This window comes from Engraulis encrasicolus, chromosome 12 (genome assembly GCF_034702125.1).
Source record: "Engraulis encrasicolus isolate BLACKSEA-1 chromosome 12, IST_EnEncr_1.0, whole genome shotgun sequence".
Taxonomy (NCBI): domain Eukaryota; kingdom Metazoa; phylum Chordata; class Actinopteri; order Clupeiformes; family Engraulidae; genus Engraulis; species Engraulis encrasicolus.
Genome location: NC_085868.1, coordinates 47,030,080 through 47,053,677, shown reverse-complemented (window position 1 = coordinate 47,053,677; position 23,598 = coordinate 47,030,080). Strand labels below are relative to the sequence as shown.

The 23,598-nt window shown below is 42.2% G+C and overlaps 1 protein-coding gene and 1 long non-coding RNA gene across 2 annotated transcripts in view; both read left to right on the top strand.

Annotated features, from left to right (window-relative positions):
- The first annotated feature begins 5,200 nt into the window (after positions 1-5,200).
- LOC134459835 (uncharacterized) lies at positions 5,201-11,106 on the top strand. Its single transcript, XR_010036885.1, has 8 exons — positions 5,201-5,621; positions 6,821-6,890; positions 7,118-7,210; positions 7,656-7,746; positions 7,955-8,030; positions 8,133-8,348; positions 8,580-8,724; positions 9,442-11,106. It is a non-coding gene; the product is annotated as an uncharacterized LOC134459835 (long non-coding RNA).
- Positions 11,107-11,625: 519 nt separating this feature from the next.
- The window catches only part of gpc5a (glypican 5a), a 270,035-nt gene continuing 258,062 nt past the window's right edge, over positions 11,626-23,598 (top strand). The window contains exons 1-2 of the mRNA XM_063212295.1: positions 11,626-12,312; positions 20,133-20,294. Coding sequence (XP_063068365.1) covers positions 12,162-12,312; positions 20,133-20,294 — 313 coding nt within the window. The 5' untranslated portion in view covers positions 11,626-12,161. The remainder of the gene's footprint in view (positions 12,313-20,132; positions 20,295-23,598) is intronic.

Below are 23,598 nucleotides of genomic sequence, written 5' to 3'. Positions count from 1 at the left end.
AGAGTGGGGGGTTGGGGAGTTACAACTGAGTGATCAAGCAAGCTAGCGTAAGACAAAACTATGAACAGAAAAACCCAACAGTTGCTTCTCAGAGGAAATAGGCTAGAAGAGTTAGAAAAAGAGGGAAAACGAGGGTGAAAAGATGTGAAACTGAATTCAGTCAGTTTCACACATTGCTGTTTATAGTAGGCAAAAAGCTATTCAATATTTGGTCACAAAAATGTTGCACACAAAAGAGTTAAAAACTGTTAGAAATCTTGGGGCTAAATCGCTATTTTTGCAACATGGCAAGTTTGCCTGATGAGAAATCCTATATGATAAGTCAACAATTGCTCACTGGTAGTAGGCTTGCGGTACTAGTTTATTAAAATCATAGGCCTATGATGTTTACGGTAAAGATGATAAAAGGCATCTTTTTTTTTTTTTTAAGTTGAATTCCTACCATTTTATGATTTAATCATAGGGGGCCTATGACAAAATAATGCAAACCTTAAACACAAGATAGCATATAAAACTTAAAAAAAAAAACCCAAACAAACAAACAAACAAACCAACTTTTCCACACATAAGCCTAGAATATAATTGAATGAATAATAATAATAATAATAATAATAATAATAATTTAAAAAAAATCATAGCCTTACTCCTCGTGAAGAAAGAAAATGTTTTCATAGTGCAACCAGCAAAAAGCTTACTTAAAAGCAAGCACACGTTTTCACCGCACTTATTGTTTTAAAAATTAGGATCAAGAAAAAAAAATCTAGGTGAGGACAAAACTCAGCTTCGGTGAAGAAATTGCAATCATGTTATGAACTATTTCCCCCCTTTCCTCCAACTCTTTTTTAGGATTGGTGGAGGGTAAAAATCGGAAGTAGTTTATTTATGCTAATGAAGGAGTTGGGGGTTGTAGATATTTACGTTCAACGGGAGCCGCCCTTCATTCACCCACATGGTTATAGGCAGGTTGTATTCGCGCCACTTTCGCAATTTACTATGATTTACAAAGTGTGGCTGGGACGCATTTCACGCTCGCTTGGATTTCCTCTCTATCTTCTGGTTGAGATTAGTCTGAAATTAAAAGTTTACGGCGTACTTTTCGCACATTTGCCTATAACGGTGACAGTAAACGGTAAGTGTGCAAGTGAGTGAAGATGGTGGATTTCACTGGTGAGTGTCTTACTGTGCGTTATTGACAAGGAACCTGTTGTGATTTTTTTCCACTACGATGGACTTGCATCGGAGTCACCTTCCCTTCGTACACTTCTTTGGATTGTCCGGAGTTTGGATTTTTGCTTCGACTCTTTTGGGAATAATTTGATCAGCGATTAAAAACAATGTAGTGTGAGGCGCATGGTATCCCTCTCCTCCTCCATAGTTGTGAGAATGAGGGAGATTTGAAAAGCATGCTGCTGCTGGGTTCGCTGCAGTGCCCTCGTGAACTTAGTTTTCGTGATGGCTACTTGTGACTTGTGTGCGAATGGCCATGGGTGTTTGTAGCTGGATGAGACGGAAATGTATTTTAGTGCCGCAATCTAAATGTTATCTTCATCTGTTCAATGTGCAGTGGCGTGTGAGTTAAAGTGCCTCTAGAACAAAGCAGTAGCACATGGGGCAGCTGTAGGCCGCGCGCTCACCAGTTAGCTACAAAGCATGCTAGCCTGTGGTCAGGCACTGAGGTTAAAACGCGCTTTATCCACGTATGGGGCACTTTATCATAGTTTCTTAACGCAGACAAAGAATCAGAAATCTACCATAAATCGACCAAAATAAACAGACATTTGTTTGGAACATGCAAAGAGATCTGCTCACCGGTCAGAAAGCTAGTTATGGCTAGTTAGCTGCCTAGCTACGACGCTTGTTAGCCTGGTTTTAATGGGGGCTGGAGGTGTTATGCCATGTTGACTAACGTTAGATGCCCAGCTACCAACCCTGTGTGTTTGCGGCACACACTCTGAAGGTCATTATATTAGTAGCTAGTTACTTTGATGTGTTGGAAGTATTACGTTTTGCGCCACATTGCACTTTATTTAGTTTTCCGAAGTTGGCATGCTTCAATAATGCTATGTTAGCCAGCTAGCTCACGTCAGGGCAACCAATGCTGGCTACTGCTAGGCAAGGCGCGAGCCGTTTCCGAAGACACGAATGGTCATCTTGCGTTCGCTTCTGTTATCGCTTTGAAATGGTTCCCACCAAGTCAACACGTCCTACAGACACTTGATTCTAGTCGACGAAGCCTTATTTAAGTATGATGCACTGCAAAATTATTTAGGCTTGCGGACTCAGCGGCGCCATGTTAGTGCAAGCCGTGGGGGAGGGGTGAGCGCTGATGCTTCGCTGTACGCACGCGTGGTATTCACCCGACAACGCGGGCCGCAAGCTGCGCAATTCATTCATGTTTTCGTCTTCCTGTAGCAATAAAAGTGCCATTCGCTGTTTGGTTTTCATGTGATTACTTGCACAATTGCCTGATTATACATGTCGTGTTAGATTTTGTATATCAGTGCACTTAATGCGGCGCTATTTGCAAACTGAATCCCACTGTGGCATGTGCCGTTCCATGAGGTTGTTTCACAGGGCTGGCCTAAACACATGTATGGTTCAAAGCTGTCTCAAAAGTACTGTGATATTGAGTGAATGTTCTGGTGTTGCTTGTTAAAACATTTTGTAATTGTGTTTTTTTTCCCCTTTGCTTGTATTTTTCAGGACTTCCTTGATACCCTGCCGGACGGTGAGCAGTGTAGGCTACCAACCACGCTGTTGCGTTCTCAGTTTGCTCCATTTGTCCCTGGGATGAAGCCCTTTCTTTTCCAGAAACATCGCAGCAAAATTTGCAGTCAAAGTATTGCCAAAGTGCTTACAGTGCAGGTAGTAACTATGCAATGCCTACTGCAGTGGAGGCACTTCTAGCAATACCCTGGCGAACGCTTGTTGAATGCTGCTGCTGCTGAGGTGCTTGTTGTGGTGGCGACTTGTAAAAAATAACAACTTTGTGCTAAGGTGCATCTAGTGCAGATAGTGGAGTAGACTAGCACCTACTGCCCTAAGTGCTCCTTCTGGCATGAGGGCCTGTTATATACGGCGGCTCAAAAGGTTAAGTTGAAGATGATGTTGTGGTCTTTTTCATGGTAACTTATTTAATTTATTGCAGTTCTCTGCTAGTTTTGCATAGTTGCACTACAAGAAAACATGAGTTGTGCAAATCTATGCAAAACTGATGGTGGCCTGCTTTGTTCTGCCCCTTTTTCAAATTGTTTTTCAGGTATTAATCATTAATGTGATCATTGACTTGGATTGAGAATAAATGTTACCATGACATCCTAATAACATTTCTATGACCAGTATCCCCTAGTATTCACTCAATGCATGCAACCTGTCTCGTAGTGATGTGTTCAGTGAGAAAAAGTGTTCAGCAGTGCTAAAGTGCTTATAGTGCAGGTAGTGTTCAAGTCTTCTACTGCAGTGTGAGCACTTAAAGTACTTCTAGCTATGGGCATCTAAATGACCATGTTGGACTGGACAGACCCACTCCTCCCCGTCCTCCATGACCTGTGGCTGGACACTGCTAGTTTTGCTGGTTTGCATTCAGCTTTACCTGATGGATGCTGTGCAAATCCATGCAAAACTGACAGTGGTGGCAAATTGACTTGGAAAACCACTTTTTTTTTTTTTTAATTGTGTGTGGTCCCTTTCTGCACAGGTTGGGATAGGTAGCAATGCTGTGCATTGGAAAGGTATTGCACTTGTCCCGGCCTGTTGAGGATTGAGGAGATTGTGCCCCTCTTTAAAAAAAAAATGTATATGTAACACTTCGTTTCTATCATAGAAAATGAAATGAATGAAAATCTCATTCTCCAGTTCATTAGTGTGGCCCCATGATGTTGCATAACATTTATTGATGGTTTTCGTTTATTTGTTTGTTTTTGTTCGTTGGTAAGGGAAGTTTGTTTAAATGGTCAGTAGCCAAAATGTGAAATATTTGTCCTCGTTATTTGTATAGCCAATTTCACAACTGTTTTTATAATTCTATTGAAGGGACAATGTGCTCAGTTTTGTGGAAGAGTATGTGTCAATGATGCTTATTCTATAAATAAAGTTACGAAAATGCTGAACATGTTTTCTGTATTGTTTCCCCCCTCTTACGTGTGCTGTTTGCGTGTGCAGGTGTAACATCCATTTCTGCAGTTTCTAATTGCTTGGTGTCGAAAGAATAGTTTTTAATTAAACACCATTGGCGCGGGGAAAAAAAATCGATTTACATGTTCATTGGCCGAAAGACGCGCCAAAAATGACTTGGATGTGGAAAACTATTGGTAATGGACTCGGAGCTCGCCTCGGCACATATTTTGTGAAGTTTCTATTTTCAATAAGTGCATAATTATGTCGTGCTTTGCAAGCGTTCACTCCCAGTCGCATGAAGAGGTGCCTTGCTTGTTGTCCCTGAAGCTGCATGCTTGTTTCGTAGGGTGGTCCTATAGCCATCAATGGATATTTTGTAAACCAATATCGTCAAGTAATTGTGTGGCATAATAAGTGATCCTTGGAATTTATTTTAGACGCATTATAAAGTTTTTGTACATGAACAGGTTGATCATAGAGGTAAATGTTAAGGCATATAATCTTTAGTTTACCTAATTTTGCATGTGCACATGAAATAAGTCTCCTCGTCTTAGCCCTAGAGACGGTGGCACGAATTAACGAAAGGAAATTAATCTGTTAAAAAAAAAGTGCAGGATACATTTAAAGTTTCTGTACAAAAAAAATAGATAATCCTCACACTTTGGTCGTTTTTGTGCTAAGCTTTACTTGACTTGCAAGCTTCTGGTCCTACACCTTTTATCAGGCATGTCTGCCTCATCAGCTGCCTGATAACGGTCTTGGACCGAAAGCTAAGCTTGTAAGTCAAGTAAAGCAATTGCACTCAAGAGCCGACGTTTATTGTCTACATTTTGTTAAGTGGAATAAGTAACCACCCTGAAAGACCCCCATTGCCCATTGTGTGTACACGTTGGGCCAAATATAAGTAAACCAATCAGGGGAAGAAAATAAAGGTATGCTGCAGCATCAAACCGTAGCCTATATTGTCTACGGCGTTGTAAATGCAGTGAAAGATTAACACCCTGGAAGGATTACTGTAGCCTACTGGAATAACCTGGGTTAAAATTGACACTGCACCCACTAAACATAGAACGTCACATAGACGTTCATATCTTGTCCATATCGCGTCCGTCCGTCTAAGACCAGTTCTGTACCCAAAAATGACGTGCAAAATAGGTATACTATTTTGACGTCAAACTATGAGGTCCATTAGACGTCTGAATATAGTTAATCATTTACCCAATGGGGACTGCCTAAACAGATGTGTCAAAAAAAATAACACATTGGGATGTGTAGACAGCATTGACAGATTATGTGTCATTTTTGTGTAAGATTTCACAGAATGTGTGAAACCTGAAGTTAAGAGATTCATTTCTGGGTCGTGCTACAACAAGTGAGAAACTAACGGCCGTTTGGCTGTCCAATCGCGTGACTGTGGACATTTGAAAGCAGACTTCCGCCCGCCTTTTCTACCGTTGGAAATGCAAGATGCGGCGACTTGACTTCAGACACCGAGAGAGGCTGGCGTAAGTAATTCACTTTATTGGTATAATTTCGTAACAATTACGTGTGTTACCGTTAATGTATGGTTAAAATCAAACCCTGCTTCACAAGTTTTGCTGTACGAACATTGGAACAGCCTCAGTGATTCTGTGAACATTAAGCTAGCCTACAGATTTAGCTAGTTATTGATACTCAGTTAGCTATTGATCTTTAACGCTTGCACTATAAATTATATTTATTTTCTTTTAATTCACATGTGGACTAACTTAATGGTTAAAACGTGTTGTGTTGGAAAATTAAAGGTTTGAAATGTGATATTGGATGGTTTGCTAACATTGGTTGCTAATATGGTAACTGATAATTAGCTGGTGTGGAATAAATCAGGCGGCACTTTACTGATGTGAAGTTTGAAAGCTATTTTCTGAACATAAAAGAAAGAAAGTCTGACAGGATTTGTGCAAGGATACTGAAACACCACGGATGGATTGACGTAGAGCTAGTACTGGTAGTGGGGCAATAGTGGATGCTGCTAGTAGTAACAGGTATCGGAGGGGGCAAGGCAAGGGCTAGCTAGCATAGAGGCGATTTTAAACTTCAGCGCTTCAAACGTCAGCAGTTCTGCGTCAAATCATGGAAATCAGACCATCCGCCACCCTCGTACATGATAAAGAATAGCACCAGTAAAAGCAAGCAGTATCCCACTGTTTTGTGTTGGCTCGATGAAAGGTGATAGAAACGAATTTCCGAATCACATTATGTCGGCTTGGTTGTTGTTGTGGCCAGTCAATAGACAAGCTTTGAACCGTAGTTCCATGTAAGTGTCGTGGTTTTCACTGTTTCAGTATGTAGTTGAATATGGTAGATCTGGGCAACTGGTCAACGCTGTCGTGTTTTGTCTCGGTAGACCTCGTATGACGGTGTGTTGGGAAAATACCGGCAGTTGTTTCAGATGGAGGGTGCGACGTGCCAGATGTACGCTGTTCGAGGGATAAAACTGCCACGCACGAGATTTTGTAGGCAATGGTAATTGGTGACGATACCATGACGTTTGAAAAGAAGATTCAAAGTTTGAGTTTTATGTGGCAGAGTAGAACAGCTGCGTGTGAAGTGTGGCGACTACCAAGGTATCAACACCAGTTATGGCGACGGGATTTTAAAAGTACCTTCAATGCACTGGGAACTAACGTGCTCTCCCCCTCTCTCTCTCTTCTCTCTTCGTCAGGGCCCAGGTCTTGTGGCCACATCTGTCCAAGCTCCTACTCTGATTGAACAGTTGGATGATCAGACTGATGGTAAGTGTGTGTGTGTGTATCATATTGTCTATGTGATCATGTGTCTAATTGCCATCCACTTACAGGCCCTCTGCCTCCTTTCATTAGTTTTTTTAGATATTTTTTTTATTGTTGTATTGTATGCAATTGTGATAAATATGTTACTGTGATAGTGTTATAATAACACAGAGACTTTGGTAAATGTGAAATTTAAGTACTGCTGTACAATTTTCTGCTCTCATTTTCAGATGAAAAGTGCTACACAGTTCTCACACATCTTCTGACTCCGAAGCCGCTGCAGTGTAAAATCTGAGATGTCTTTTCTGGTTGATTTTGTGCAGGTATTTTTCAAAGGATAGTTACTTTTAAAAACTTCTTTTAATCTTTAAAAACACTTTCATGCAGAGCCTCTGTTAGGACCTCATTGCGATACAGAGTTATGACCTTGTCACCAAAATGTCAATGACCATATTTTAACCTGCTATTTAAGGCTGTCATAGCCATATTCTTATAACAATGCCGTTAAGTTCAAGAGAACTATAGTTTGGTGATATGGATCCCAAACGGAAGGGAACAGCAGCGGTTTGTAGTTGTAGAGAACTAATTAGCGCCAAGTGTTGTTAACCTGTTGTTTCTTGTTTACCTGTCACTGTAGCCCATAGCACTTTTGTCATAGAGAGCAACTTGGTCAGTAAATATGTGCCTGCTGTATAAAGTAGCAGTATTTGGATGAGTTACAGCTAACACGGACGGCAAACTTGAGACTGTATATTGTGTGTTTGACAGATTTCTGACAGCGACAGCGATGGTGAGGGAAGCAGTGTACCGAACTCTCAGATGACTCGGACCAGGTGACCAAACCCATGCAAAGCACAATGTGAGTGTACACACACACACACACACACACACACACACACACACACACACACACACACACACACACACACACACACACACACACACACAGACCATGAGTCAACATAGTAGCCCCTACAATATTTTTCCAATTTATTGCTGTATGCTTACCATATCCATCATGTTGATGTGTGTTAATGCATCCTTGTGTGTGTATGTGTTGGTGTTAGGACTGTGCTGAGGCGTTCCGCCCCCCTCCCCCTCCACACCACTCAAGGCACGGCGGCGGCCCAACCGCAAACTAACGTGAGTACACAACACACACACACTTGTGTGCATGCCACGCACTGACACTTTCTCTACAGTGACTTGTCAACTTTCCTTACATTGTGTGTGTGCGTGTGACAGGGAGATTAACATGAGGCTGGATGCGCTTGGCTCCCTGCTGCGTCCATCACCAGAGGGGCCGGGATTGCTGCGGCAGCTAGCCAATTAAAGGAGGAGGATGAAGGAGAGGAGTCTGACGATGCCGACATCGCCATCGTATGCAGTCCACGCCCTCGCAGGAAAACCAGCCAATGAAAACGCTTGCAGCAGCATCAGCAGAACACACCGGCACGACTGGTAAACTTAAAGATACGCCACAGACCAGACATACACCAAATACAACTAGCACAGGTACACACAAACACACACACAGCAGTACATCTGTTTTGTATAGCGCTTTGCCTAGTCAAAGACTTTTTACAGGAAGTATTATAATTCTGTTTTATAGTTGGGGGAAGCCATGGAAAGTAGATAACCCTATACAGCTGATGTGTGTGTCAGTAATATTTATGTGTATGTGTGTTGCAGACAGAGCTTCTGAAGCATGCAGTGGAAGACCTGTCAGTCAAGCTAAAGGTCCCGCCCTCCAACCTGCTGCTGCTGCACGGAGAGGCGGAACTTAACACCTCACACACTATTGGCCAGCTAGGACTCTGCATCGCTGACATCTTTGGTAGGAATGTGTGTGTGTGTGTGTGTGTTTGCGTTTGGGTGTGTTTGCGTGTGGGTCTGTGTTGGTGCAAGTCAGTCTTGGCTCCTTCCTGATATTATACTGTATAAGTTCATACGTATACCGCATTGCAAAATGAATTTCATATACAGTATATCACGAAAGTGAATACACACCTCACAGTTTTTGCAGATTTTTGATTATACATTTTCATAGGAAAGCATTACAGAAATTTCACTNTGACACAATGATTAGTGACCTTTTAACAACTTATTTAACCGCTTAAATTTCTTGCGTCAGCATGACAGTCATGAAGTAACGAAGATGGTTGACAGTTCTTATGTTCACTGTCCCTGGGTCGCTACAGTATGCTCAAAATTCATCATTTAAAGACGGTTTTAGCTAAATTTTCTCCCATGGGAGACCATGCCCCCAGACCCCCCTAGTATGACTCAACACTATCCCCCAAAAATGCCACTGCACACCACACATTCGCGCGCACCGCTGCAACACACGCGCCGCTCCGTGCCACCGCGCCACGCCGCACCTTTCTCACCTTTTTCACCCCTGACCCGTTTTCATGCCTGTATACTTAGTTTGACTGGTATGCTTCATACCTTTCAATCAGTTAAGTAAAACTTGCTATTAAGTATTATTGATGATGTGTCTCTCTCTCTCTCTCCCCCTTCTTCTTCTTCCTCCTCTTCTACTTCTTCTCAGTCTGGAACCAACTTCACATCCCTCTTCACTGCACTACTGACACTGAGATGGAATCCACAACCCAACCACTAGTGGTCTGCATTGGGAACCTGAAGAGTCTGTCATAACCGCCAGGAATGACCGTGTGACCATTCCCGTTGCAGACGGCCTGACTTGCACAATTGACAAGCTGTTCAAGCTTTACTGGGTCTGCAACTTGTTATATCCAGCACAGCTCAGCTCTGTTTTCACCTTCTTTGAATATGTTTATGACGTTCCCATCTCAACCAACAAACGAACAAAGGCACTACAACTTCTCTCAAAGCTTCCCAGCAGAATTATTTTGATTATCATTTTGGCAACACTTTATTTTATCATTACATCTATTAGCTCTAATACATAGTGTTAATGCCTGTATGCTGTATAAGTAACTTGTAAGGCATGCACTAAGCAAAATCAAACATACGTTAGGCATGTATTCGCAAATGCCTTGTTCATGCACAATTTGGGATTTATCACCTAATATAACTTCAGTAAGGACCTAACAAATGTTTGATTTCGCTTAGTACATGCCTTACAAGTTACTTATACAGGCATTAACCCATTGATGCTGGATGTTGGGTTGTGCAACATTGGCCCTGGCGCCTGGAGTTTTGTATGGCATCAGCACCCTTTTCTGCAAGTGCTTTAGGCATCAATGGGTTAACATTGTATGTATTAGTGCTAAGCTATGTAATGTTAAAATAAAGTGTTACCATCATATTTTTAAAAAATATATGTTGTAAAACTGGACGATTGTGAAATGATATGATGTGGCAGATGTAAGACCCATTGATGTAATGCAGAGTTTTCATTCAGATGAACTGTCTCTTAACCCAAGGTACAATGTCTTTTCTTCCAATATGTTGGATCCTACAGTATTTCATAAGAAAGTTTTCAAGAGTATTTAACACTACTTCGAATTTCAAGACTTTTGGGTTTTGTAATACACCGGTAATGTTGTTAAGAGATGATAGTGTACGAGTCATAATCATCAATACTTCATGAAATTCGCAGTGGTGTTAATTATTCTTGAAAAAGATCACATTTGTTATCTCCCCCTCTTCTGAAAATAATATGACAGTAAAGTTAATGTAATACAATTTTTTTTTTTATTGAATGTAAACACAACTCTACAAAAAAAAAACGTTGCAGAGGTATGTAGTCAAGACTTTTGAAGATTTAACCTTGTAAACAAAAGTGTTTGCTAAATAAAAGTAAACCCCCCCCTGTCACTTTCCATGTGATAATTGTCTGTATATTTTGAAAACTAGAAGTTTCAAGGTTTTTAATGCTGTCACTTAAATGTTTGAATGACAACTCACAGAGTTAATTTAAAGTCAAAAAGACGTCCACAAAGAGTGATGTCCCATTTGCTATAAGACATTTTATTTATTTTAGCAACAGATTAGAACATTTGAGTGATCTGAATGGGAGGCAGTGATGAGGTTACTTCAGTTCTGAAGCAGTCGATACAATTAACAAGAAATGCTATTTTGCATTGTGTTGCATACATGGAGCATCAAAGGACTTTTTAAAGATTGTGCACAAAGTCTGGCATAGGTGAGACTGTGTGTACCATTTGTCTTAAGATGGGATTTGTTCGAATCTCAACTGTCTTGCTTTTCAAGAACCCTTTACCCTTAATTTTCTCAAAATACCACCATTGCTTGGTGTTGAGCTGTGTAGTTTAACTTTTTTGCTTTGAAAATCTGCCATCTTAATTCAACGAGTCTGTGGGTAAGAATTGACCTGTTTGTTAGGTTGTTAGGCTTTTGTTATGAGGCTATGTTAGGTTATCTCGTTTTAGCAAATGGAGTTTTGGATGGAATAAATTTAATGGTACTGAGGTAAGGAGGGGGAGAGGTTCATTCCAATTTCGAAAAAGACGTTAAGACATCCCTAATGACCTAATATGGACTAGAATTTGCCCTTATCTGGAGGTCCTGATGACGTTCATACCTGACGTCATAATAACGCAAAAAAAAGACGTCATCTGGCGTTACATTCTGGTACCCTGCTGGGACGTCCAACAATGACCTGGAAAAGACGTTGTTTGGACGTCTTTTTGCCCAGTGGGCAGTGTTTTGCACAATTGTGCGAAATCGAATTAGAAACTGCAACTTTCATACGATTGCAATGTCCACATTTTCCCAACAGGTGGCTCTTCGTGCATTTCAAATCACATGCCGATTGGAGCGTCCCGTTCTGCCGTTCTCGCACGCGCCCTGCAAACCGATAGGGAAATGCATGTGTTTGGGGGAAACTGTCAGGACACGAACTGCGATGTGATTTACCATTAAACTCCAATGCTCGGGTTTATGCCAGTCTTCAACAAATCCCTCCACATGATGGCTCTGCTTACCGTAGGAGGGTTGCGCGCGCCAACACACCCCTCTTGTCAAAACTACCGATGCCGCCCATTTTCCATTGACAGCTCCCAACCATTGCCAAGTATGAGTCCAGCATGCTGTCTGCTGCTGCCCGTGCGACAGCAACTTCTCGCAACTTGCTAGTAAGCACCGGTGTGACTTCCACACAATAACTGAGGGCTGCGATACTGTGGTAGATTTGTCATCTTCTAGTACAAATTCAATTGCCTGTGTTGCTATCTTAACCCAACATCGGAACTATTCAAAGGACTGTGGGACTTAAGCTAAAGGGACTGGACACGAATTTTGATCGGAACACTCTCTTCCAAGATGGGACAACATCTGCTGCCGTTTTGCCTGTTATTTGCCACCTTGATGTACCTCAGCCTGGAAAGCCCTCCAAACTGCGATGAAGTGCGCAAAGTTTTTCATCAGAAACTAATCGGACCGTTGAAATCCGTACCTGACAAACCTCGGACAGGTAACCACAACATTGTCTTCAGATTCCATTGCTTTGAAATGCTCCGGAATCATGGTTCCTCATTTGGTCATGTCATCGGCGAGAATCATAAAAGTTGGAGGAATTGTTAGGTTATCAACGGATGTTAAAACAATTCATCCGCAATCGTCTCCATTGCACGTTAATTTTTTTGTATAGCTTTGTTTTGATAATCTTCTGCGTGTAAAAGCCTAGATCAACCATCGGCAGTGTTAGAATTAAGTAAAAATGATGACATTTCATTTGAGTATGCCAGGGCTCTAAATCAGTGCTCTAAATTGACACCAGCCAACCAAACCAAATGCACCAAATGCAAAAAAAGCCAACCCTAAAAAAACAAAAACAAGATTATGGAGATGGTGGATCGCAGGTGTGTCACAGTATGGGGACACACATCAGCCTTAGATTGCATCGCCATAGGTCGATAAATATATGAATATACACAGTACACGTTGTATTGTATTGTTGTGGACTGTATGCTAGGTATTATACGCACAGCACTATGGAATGTGTGCTTCGCTTCATCCCTCCCCATCCCTCTCTAGGCTCTCAGTGCCATTTACAATGGCCCATCTGAGTGAGAGAGTAGAGATGCACTTGACTTAAGAGCAGAGCGGCAATTAGTGGCATGATAACATTCACTGTGTTTACTCAGCTGCTGTCCAACATGGCTGTATTTGCTGCACTGTTTGACTTGGGCTTTTTTGTCAGGCCACAGGATTTTTGCTGATGGCCCCTTTGGGCAAATTGAAGACTATAGTATAGCCTGTAGCTTAGTAGAGAGACGTGACAGTAAGGGCAACCATTTCTGATTTAGAGTAGAGTATCCTTTATTATTGACCCCAGAGGGAAATTAAGGTATCAAGTAGCATATATACATACACATACATAAATACAGATAAGTGGAGTTGACAGGACATGCATATGGTGATATGTGTGCTGTAAGTAATCTTGTTGTTGTCTAGTCAAGTTTTTCATGGATCATGGTTTTCTTAAGGACAGCTGTGATGTTTTGCGAGGGAGACAGACAGCCCCAAAAACATGTAGCTCAGTACTGCATGCAAATGATGCATTGCAGGTTTTACATCATCAGTGGGTCTCATGGCTTAGAATCCTGTGAGGTGCACACTGCACACACTAAAATTGCATTTCTGCCTCACCCGTGCAAGGTGCAAGGGGGCAGCCCTTCTGTAACGTGCTGCTTTAAGTCAGCAACTTCTCTTGGCAGACTGTGCGACATTGAAGTTTACAGTCTACAAGAGGACACCGGGGACAAGGGGACCGATGTTAGCTATGGCAGTGGTTAAGTCTACTTTATTTGTAGTGGGTATACTGTATATTTGAGCATTTTTTGAAGTGGGTGTGCTGTATATATTTGTGCTATTCTAAGTCTAATCAATTTTAGGTGGGTATACTGATATCCCTGAAATTTTGAAGTGGGTATACTGCGTATACCTGCGTTCTACGTAGACTACACCACTGAGCTATGGCATGTCGTGAGCTTTGTGCTGGACGGCCTGCGTTGCCACCAACACTTTGTGTAACACACAGGGCACCGAGTTCCTCAACTTTTTTTCCATTCTCAGTCAGTTCAGGAATCTGATAAGGACTGAGCTCGGGAATAGAGCCACATTTAAATGTATAAATCAAATTTCTGTTTAAAAGTAGTTAATGTATGTCTAATTTGTGCAAGAGTGTAGCCCGGGGAAGAAGATCAAAAACTGTGTTCCTCTATGGCTCCGTGAAATCACATAATGTTATTCCTGTTGCCCTGCCCACAGGATCTATTTTGTTTATTTGGTGGGTTTGGGATTGGGAGTGTTATTTAGCTTTTTTGTGGGGACGTTCAAAACAGTATGGGGACATGACTAGGTACTAGGAGTGACGACAGGTGATTTAAACACTAAAATCCTGCTGCTCTATACCCCGAGTCACAAGCACATCTTCATCTGATTCAGCTCTTCTCCATTAAAATACAAACAAACAATTAATTAATTAAAATTAGCTTAAACCCCGATGCTGTACATATATGAAAAATCAAATGTAATCCATGTCTTCTACTGTACACAAGACAGGAAGAACAAGAAAATGAAAATAAAGTAAAACAGTAAAAATAACCATTAAAAATCCGTCATTTGAACCTGAATGTGACAGACTAGACTTTGGCTTCTGATCAAAGTCACAAAGTAATATGCATTATCTCTTGCAGTCAAAACAATCCCAAAACACCCACAACTAATGCTGACAAATGCTGTATTTGTAGACCAGACTGTAAAGAAAAGAAATCAGTATTTCAAAGCATGAAGATTTTGTGCGTGAGTGGCCAAATATTCACTATTATGATATTGGTCATTACATTACACTTGCGGTAACAGCGCTACATTTACGCTTTACATTATACTTGCTGTAATTACACTATTGCTCACGCTTTATAACCAAAGCAATAGTTATTTTTTGTTACAGTCCCAGGAGCAATGTTGGGGGGGGGGGGGGGGGGGGGGGGGGGGGGGGGGGGGGTTAGGCCTTGCTCAAGGGTACCTCAGCCATGGAGTGAGGTAGGGAGTGGAAGGGTGGGATTGAACCTGCAACCCTCTGTGCTAAAGTCCATTTCCTTAACCATTAGACCACGGCTGCCCCATATTTGCCAAAACATTACAGGATGCTGCTGACATGTTGTTTCTTATGCCATTAGACTTGCATGCTATGTGCTTCAGTTGTCTTTTAATTCTGTTTTCAATAAAGCAGCACAGATTATACACACAAGTGCTTGGCTCAGATAATAAAAAACTTCCTCCATATCGTAATGCCGAAACATGAACCTCCCAGTAAACATATACATGTATATATTTTTTAAAATAGAGCAAGCGTGTTAAAGTAGATGAACCAGCAAGCCACAAAGCACTGACCGAGTTATCCTATCAAATTCAACTTTATCAATAGAAGGCGTTCTGCTGTCCTTGCACTGATTCTGAAAGTTTGACTGTTTTTACATTCATTTCACATTTTGGGTTTGAGTAAGTACAACTATTTGTTTCAGTGTAAAAAGTTCTGAGCTGATGGTAACAAATCTGAAGTACTAGAAGTTGCCTTCTTTTTGCTGTTGGCTATGTGGTCTTTCAGAGGTTCATTGAAGAAACTGACCACCCTTCTGAAATGGGGCCTTTCAGGCCCCCCCTCTCCATGTCTACTCCACTTTACGCCTGTACGAGGCACGCAGTGCGTAGTACATGCCAGAGCAAGCCAGTCTCACTGCAGAGAAGGCTTCACATTACATTTGTTTTGATTTGATCAGTCCGGGATCTTTTTCCAGGATCCTTTTCTTTTTTCCATTCTGTGGTCAGCATGTGATGGTTAACTTGTGCAGTGCTGATATGCGTCTCATCACATGTCTTGTGGACTTAAAAGGCAAGGTTGAGACTAGTGTGTGAAACTGGGTTACGGCAGGCAACCGACAGGCTCCCACCCAGGACTGGACTGGCCATCTGGCATACCTGGCATTTCCCGGTGGTCCTGCACCCTCATGGGCCCATATTTTTGAAAATGTATAAGAAATATATATATATATTTCTACATTTCTGAAAAAAGGGGCAAAGACGGGCCCCACTGGTGAGTCTGTTCTGCACAGCTAATTATGAGGGGCCCCTTTGGACCAAAAGTGCCCGGGCCCTATTTCTCCCCAGTCCAGCACTGGGCAGCAGGCAGGCTCCCACCATGAAAGCCGCTGCAACCCAACCCACCCCTCTCTCCCCCACCCCTCATGTGAGGAGCGTTTAACTTCCAGACTAAGTAGCTCTCTGTAGGTGAATGAAAACATTTGAGCGGCCTCCGTCAGAGAGGTGAGTGTAGGGTCAATTTGGCAGAGGCAGCATTCATGGCTTTCATAAAAAAAAACAAAAAAACTCTGTAATGGAAAAAATAGCTTGGGTTTCTTTGGAGTGCTGAGGAAATTTTAATCTGTGAATGAAATGAATGCTGTGGCCTAAAACAGTACAAACTGCTGCCAGAGAAATATTTACTCAAAGCCCCTACTATTTGTTGCTTCAGTCAAAGAAGACGAGTGCTCTTTCCCCCGGTGGAACGTCGTAGAGAGTAGGAAAACAAAACAAAAACAAAATTCTAGCATCTAGCTGATAAACCAAAAGCAAATCAATCTTAACAAAGAAGGTTTCTGTGGCGGTCGGATAAGTGGAATTACCTCCGGGAAATGCTGTGGCCGGGGGATGGGTGGCGAATAGTGAGTGAGTCAGTAAGAAGTTTGGGTTGGGGGGGTTGTTTCAGAACAACCTGAGGCCCTTTTAAAGTTATCAACACCGGTCAGAATTCCTTTTCCACGTGTCACCATCAGGGTATCTTTCTTTCTTTTTCGAATGTCCAAATCAACACAGATGGAAAAAAGATACCGTGTGTCCCAGCAAGTCTGAGGACTTCACTAATCTCCTTAGCCACGAGCACAATATGAATAAAGTCTTCAGTCCTTCCCCATGCGTGTGTAGATTGTTCTATTCAAAGAGACCATGCGACATGGTGGGGGGAAAAGAAAAAAGTAAAGCTGTCAGTTTGTGCGGGTGATAAGGAGGCCGATTTGCTGTAGAGATTGGGCGGCCACCGTGTTGTTGTGGCAGTCTCCAGCTTGTTTGAGCATGCAGACAGCAGCCCAGCTGTGGAGACTGGCGGAGTTCACATCACAGCCGAGCCTTCCCTTCCCTTGCTTGCATGCCTGGATCGCTTAAGTGATGGTTGTCTGCCTCTGGTTGAATCCTCTGACATGATGAGCAGCACAAAAAGAAAAAAAAAACTTCACTTGGGGGAGTGAAAGTAGGTCAGAGCGGCGAGAGATAACAGGACAGCTCGGAGCATCCACCACCGGGGCTGAATCACACCTGAGCTGCCAGCAGTGCCTTGGCAGTGGCACACGTCAAGCAAAAGGGAATGTGAGCACATGCTTGACTGATGGGAGACCAAACGAGCATACTGTGGCTAAATTAAACATGCAAGTGTCACAGGAAGGTAGCAGAATGGCCTAAAAGTACCCATCACATTGGAACTCAATTCTTCTGATCCATGTTCTATTAAACCTGTATTGCAAAATGTTTGTGAATATTCTCACTTGTCCAAGTCACGTCAAGCAAAAGGGAATATTTCAGCGCATGCTTGACTGATGGGAGACCAAAGAAATAAGCATAGCTAAATTAAACATTGGCACTTTTTTTTTCAAGTGTCACAGGAAAGTAGCAGAATGGCCTAAAAGTACCCATCACATTGGTTCTCTTTTGATCCATGTTCTTTAAAACCTGACTGTATTGCAAAATGTTTGTGAATTCATATTCTCACTCATCAAAGTCATGTTATCCAATGAGCTTAGTTGTAAGCTACTAGAAGTCTAGTTGCTTACAACTAAATGTTGGGACTGTATGGCAATACACTGCCAAAAGTAATTGCGTTTTTCCAAGGCATCAAAGGTACTTGTTATAGAGCTCTTCAGCGTTGACGTCAACTTGTATGCGGCGTTTGGACTACCGGTTCCCTGGCGATTTTTTACATTGCAAAACGCCATAGAGATTCAGGTTTGGCAAAAATATAAGTTGCACGGCAACAACGAACATTAGCGTGTCCCCGCATCCCTTTCTCATTAGTGGAACGGATCGTATCATCATGTTGGTGTATTCACATGTTAAATCATGACGATTATAATTCAATATTGCTAACCCCTTTCTGATCATTAAAACTTCCGAACTACATACTTTCCTTTGGTTGCCATGGGTACAACCTTCCGCACGTACATGCCGTTAGAGACTGGCGCCGTTTCTGTAGTCGCCAAAAGCTTCCGGGTTTAGCATATGGACGCAACATCGTATTTATGTCGAAGTTTGACACAAAATGATCAACCATGTCATACCTACAGCCTATTTTTAACACCCTCGACAGTTTGCGGGGGTTCGCTAAGCGCGTGCTTGCACTCGGAGCTTATTTGAAATTTACCCCTATTCATTCCCAATGGAGGCCGGAAGCCGATAGGAACCAGGACGTCCTTAAATGCTAACATGAAAGACTACAATCTACTACATGCTTCCGCTTCCGCTGAAGAACTCTATAACACCATCCTTATAGCCTGGTTTTCCCAGACCGCATTAATTACTTAGTAATTCATTTTCGGTCTGGAATGGATCGTCGGTGCCCTGGAGCGCTTGGGTGGGAGGAGTGAGCTCAGCTCTGGTTTGAAATGAGTGGACCAATCGCTGACAGTTGATGTTCATAACATATGTTGTTATGCATCCAAGTGCAACAAAAGGCTTTACTGTGTCAGTATCACTATGCCCTGAAGAAGGCTCAACTGCCGCTACGCGTGGGCAATTTTAAAAGTCCTTAATGGACATGTCATAATAATAAAGACATTTTACTTATACTTTTTGGAGTGCCTTGGTGAAGAAAAGTTTTTTCTCTTTTCAAGCAACTTTTTTGACATTGAACCTTGAACCAAAGAGCACCCACAAGAATACTTTTTTCATCTTCCTAAAGGGACTGAGCATGCCTCTGACTTCCAAACATGCATCCAAGTCAGTGTTAATTTTGTCAGCTTTTTTTTATTTAGTCGTAATCTTAGTCACAATGACGAAAATCAATTTTAGTCTTAGTCATATTTTAGTCATTGCCTTCCCAATTTAGTCTTAGTCTTTGTCTAAATAACGAAAATAAATTTTAGTCTTAGTCAATTTTTAGTCATTTTAGTCAACACTGTACATAATAGAACTTCTCCACACATTGTTTCTCTTTTTAACATATATCATTTGACTGTACAGAATAAACTTTCTCCGCACACTGCTTCTCTTTTTAACATATATCACACTGTGCGGAATGAAAATTATTCACACACTGGTTCTCTTTTTCTCTATTTTATTTAACACCAGTGTTAATTTAGTCAGCTTTTTAAAATGTTTTCTTAGTCTTAGTCACAATGACGAAAATCAATTTTAGTCTTAGTCATATTTTAGTCATTGCCTTCCCAATTTAGTCTTAGTCTTAGTCTAAATGACAAAAGTCAAAAAAGGGCTTTGACGAAATATTTTAGTCATAGTCATGGTTGACGAAATTAACACTGATCCAAGTGCATTTGCTTATTGGCCGGCCGCCTGGTGGACAAATAAACCCTCCCCAGAGACACGTAATCAAACCATTTGTGAATTACGAAGTACGTGTAATTCAAAATGAATGGCCTGGCCCTTAACCAGTGATATTATGTGATATTACAACCTAGATTTGACCGAAGTTTGACCTAAGTATGTGTAATGTGTACGTGTATAGGTTAAGGGAGCAGAATATACTGGTAAGACAATGAAAGGGATGTACGTAGGTTTAGCACAGAGCAATAAACAGATGTGATTAATATGCAGACGTCCTATAAATAAGACTATTCCTTTGGATTGCCATAATTATATAGATATTAACGTCATTAAGACCTAGTCATGACCAGAGGTGTCAAAAGTAAAAATAAAAGTAGAAGTAAAAAAACAAACAATTTACTTCCAACACAAGCAACTTATCTGAGTAACCAGTAGACCCATGTACTTGTCTTACGTTACGATCAGCTAACTCTGCACTGGTTGGATCAAGTTTGTGGGGGGGTCCTTGTTAGGTTTTCAGTGTTTTTCAGTAACAACACAGTCTATCTCATTAGGTACAATGGAGTAAATGGTGTAACAGCTATGTAATGCCATGTGCTACTGTTGTAATTACACCACAAAAGTACTTTTACTTTTATTTTTGACACCTCTAGTCATGACTGAGCTTCCTCCTCCCCTCCCCAGGTAGCGACCTGCAGGTGTGTGCGTCCCGGAACGTGACCTGCTGCACTAAGAAGATGGAGGAGCGGTACCAGGTGGCGGCCCGCCGGGACATCCAGAACCTTCTACAGATCTCCAGCAGCTCCCTCAAGTACCTCATCTCACGGAACGTGGCGCTGTTTCAAGGTGTGTCCGAAGGTTACTTCTTCTCTTTTTGTGGTGTTTGCACAAGAAGTGTGTTACCGCCATCTACAGCGCTAAGGGAACTCCCATTTATTCTCAACCTCAAGACTCCGAAGGTCTCCTAACCGAAGGTTACTAATGAACGGCGTGACGTTTTCCATGTGCGTTACGCCCATTTGTGGGGGAAAACAACACATGCAAGTCAATTGGTGATGTTGGGGATTAATAAACGAAAGATACGGACCTGTAGACTAGCGTTGTTCACGCGCAACGTGCCGAAAACGTGTTCCGTTGCCGGTTGTTCAAATAATATAGCCAAACAGCCGTGACTGAAGCATGGAATGTGTTCATTTTGGCTAGCCGATGTAGCATGTAAGTCAATGAGACATTCGGTTTGTTTTCACCCATAAAGGGGCGTAACGCAAATTTAAGAGCAAAGTACCCGGATGACCGTTCATGAGTATATGGATACCGGAAAAGAACGTGCCTGCATTATCTTTCTCTCCTATAGGATTCTTTGGCGACGGTTCAGCTTGGGCCCCAAGCAAAGGAGAGAGCATTTGAAAGAAATTTGTCACTACCACCGTCCAGGGGCTTGTGGCAGGGTTCCCACAGGTTATGGAATTTCTGGAATGTCATGGAATTTCATGAAAGTTTTTCCAGTCATGGAAAGTCATGGAATGTTACCATTTTGCATGCAGTCATGGAATATCATAGAATTTTCTTAACAGTGTTTCATACTGGTTATACTACAACGCTTCGCCAGAGACATTTTGGTTTCGCGCTGTAATGTCCAACATTCTAGAATGCACTCTAGAATGCAATGAGCCCACTGAAGTCTGCCGATGGCTCGGCGACAGCTCTAGGGGTGAAGATAATCTTCAGTTTGTACACTTTTTAACGTCATTTCTTTTTACGAAAGTGGTCATGGAAATTCAGGAAAGTCATGGGAAATCATGGAATTTTATATCTGAATTAGAGTGGGAACCCTGTGGCTGCCTGCCCAGCCTGGTGACAAGATGCACCTCTGAGTCCTATTTGTTTACTTTTTGGCTATGGTACCGCATGTGTGTTTTTCTTCCTTTTTTAAATTAAAGAACGTTTTTGGCTTTCTATGCCTTTATATGAGAGGACAATGGAGAGAGGGACAGGAAACGAGTGTGGGGAGAGAGAGAGAGAGAGATGGGGAAGGGTCGGCAAAGGACCCGGGCTGGAATCGAACCCGGGTCGCCGGTGTAGCATCCCAGTGCTCTACCGCATCAGCTCCCAACCTTTTTTTGTCCTGTGTACCCCCAAGCTTTTTCTTTGTTCCATGAGTACCCCCTAAGTCAAGTTCTATATAGATTTTTCCATCACAATGTAACTAAGCTCCAAATATTTGTTAAAATTTCATTTTCCCAAGTACCCCCTGCAGTGTGCTCGCGTACCCCTAGTGGTACACGTACCCCTGGTTGGGAAACACTGCTCTACCGTTAGAGCCACGGTAGGGCCACGGCGTGTGTGTTCTAAGCAGGGCTGTAGTACTCCCCCGGTCTTTATTTAGGACTCAAATCTTTTTGCACTCTACCTTGTCTTGAACTCAAACTTCTTTGGACTCAAGTGGTCTCTCTTGATTAGTCCTGGTTTGGCACTGGTCTTGGACTCTTATGGAGGTTGTCCTGGTTTAAAGCCCTGCTATGTGTGCACCTTCTGCAATATGGAGGATCATGTGTGTGTGCTCTCCTCTTTCGTGACTATCTACTAGACTAATGTTTGAGCTGCCCTAGCCCCAGGCCAGAGTCTCGATATGATGTGTGTGTGTGTGTGTGTGTGTGTGTGTGTGTGTGTGTGTGTGTGTGTGTGTGTGTGTGTGTGTGTGTGTGTGTGTGTGTGTGTACTCTACAAAAAGTAAACCTTCTTTGCATCTGCAATTGTTGTTCTGTATATTTCCTGTGCAATTTGTACAGGTAATTGCAAGTGATGTTATACAATGTAATATGGATAGTTGTAGTTATGTGTCTGCTTGTGTATGCCGCAGCTAGCCATAAACTCAAGTGTGTAAGGAACAGAAAAGTAAAAAGGCCGTATGGACTCAAACTTTGTAGAGTATGGTGTGCTCTTATCCTGATGGTTTGATGGTTGCTTGGGTTTGGGTGCTCTTCAGTCCAAGGTAAGGTATTGTACATCCAGGTTAAAAATTCATATTCATATTCATAAAGACATTTTAATCTGGAGTGCCTTAGTCAGAGATTTTAATATCATTTTTGAACCATTTTCCACGATTGGGTGTTCACAGGTTCAAGAATGAGGATAAATTCTCTGACTAAGGCTCTCCAACTTAAAATGCCTTTATTAATTTGACAGGTCCTACATGGACATATTAAAAACAAGGCCCACGCGTAGCACTTTGATTTGGAGTGCCTTAGTCAGAGAACATATTCTCATTCTTGAAGCAGGCTGTATGAACTCTGTGCTACTGTGCAGTACCCTGTGTGTTTCCCTTGGGCTGTGTGGGTCTAAATGTGGAGGTTAGTCTGGCCTACGGCTACAGAGCATGTTCAGGCCTAGCGGAGGCTCCTGCCAGATAAGAAAAGCTGTTATATTAGTAGGTTGGGGCATTCCTCTAATCAAATTGTCAGTGCCGGGATAATTCGGTAATTACGTTTCTAAACCGAATCCAATTTTCGATGCTCGATGTACTTAACATTGAAGAACAGTGGCGTGTGAAGAAGCTTGTTATTATCGACACGTAATTTGTGGTGAGCTAGTTCAGGAACCTAAACACAAGTTGACTCCTTCCCTTCCTAACATGTTTTTTTCATTGTCGTCAGTAGGTGATATTTACTTTTTCAACAGTCAGGTAAACTTCCACGACAGCTGGCAACAGGGAGGTCTCCAGCTGTCAAATTATACTCCCATGTCTGTGTAATGTCTTCTCCCAAAAATGCGTTGGTGTTTTAAAAGTCTCTTTCTGTCGAATGATAACCTCCATTTGACCCGCCCATCAAAAGAAAGACGTGGGACAACCAGTAATCTCGGCACTGCAGAGGGCTTGTATTTAGAGGGAATGGGGGGTGGTGGGGGAAGACCAGGGTTGCCAGATGAGTGTGATGATTTCCAACCCCCCAAAAAACTCAAATCCCGCCTGCTGGAAGCACTGAAAAATCCCACCCAATTTGAACTAAATTCTATTGGTTTCTATGGCCATAAATTTGCCCGCCCAAATGCCCTTTTTACCTGTATTTTACCCGCAGACGGCCATCCTAAGCAGCCCAATTGGGTGGAAAACCACCTTATCGGCAACACTTGGGGTGGGGCGCTGTGGTAG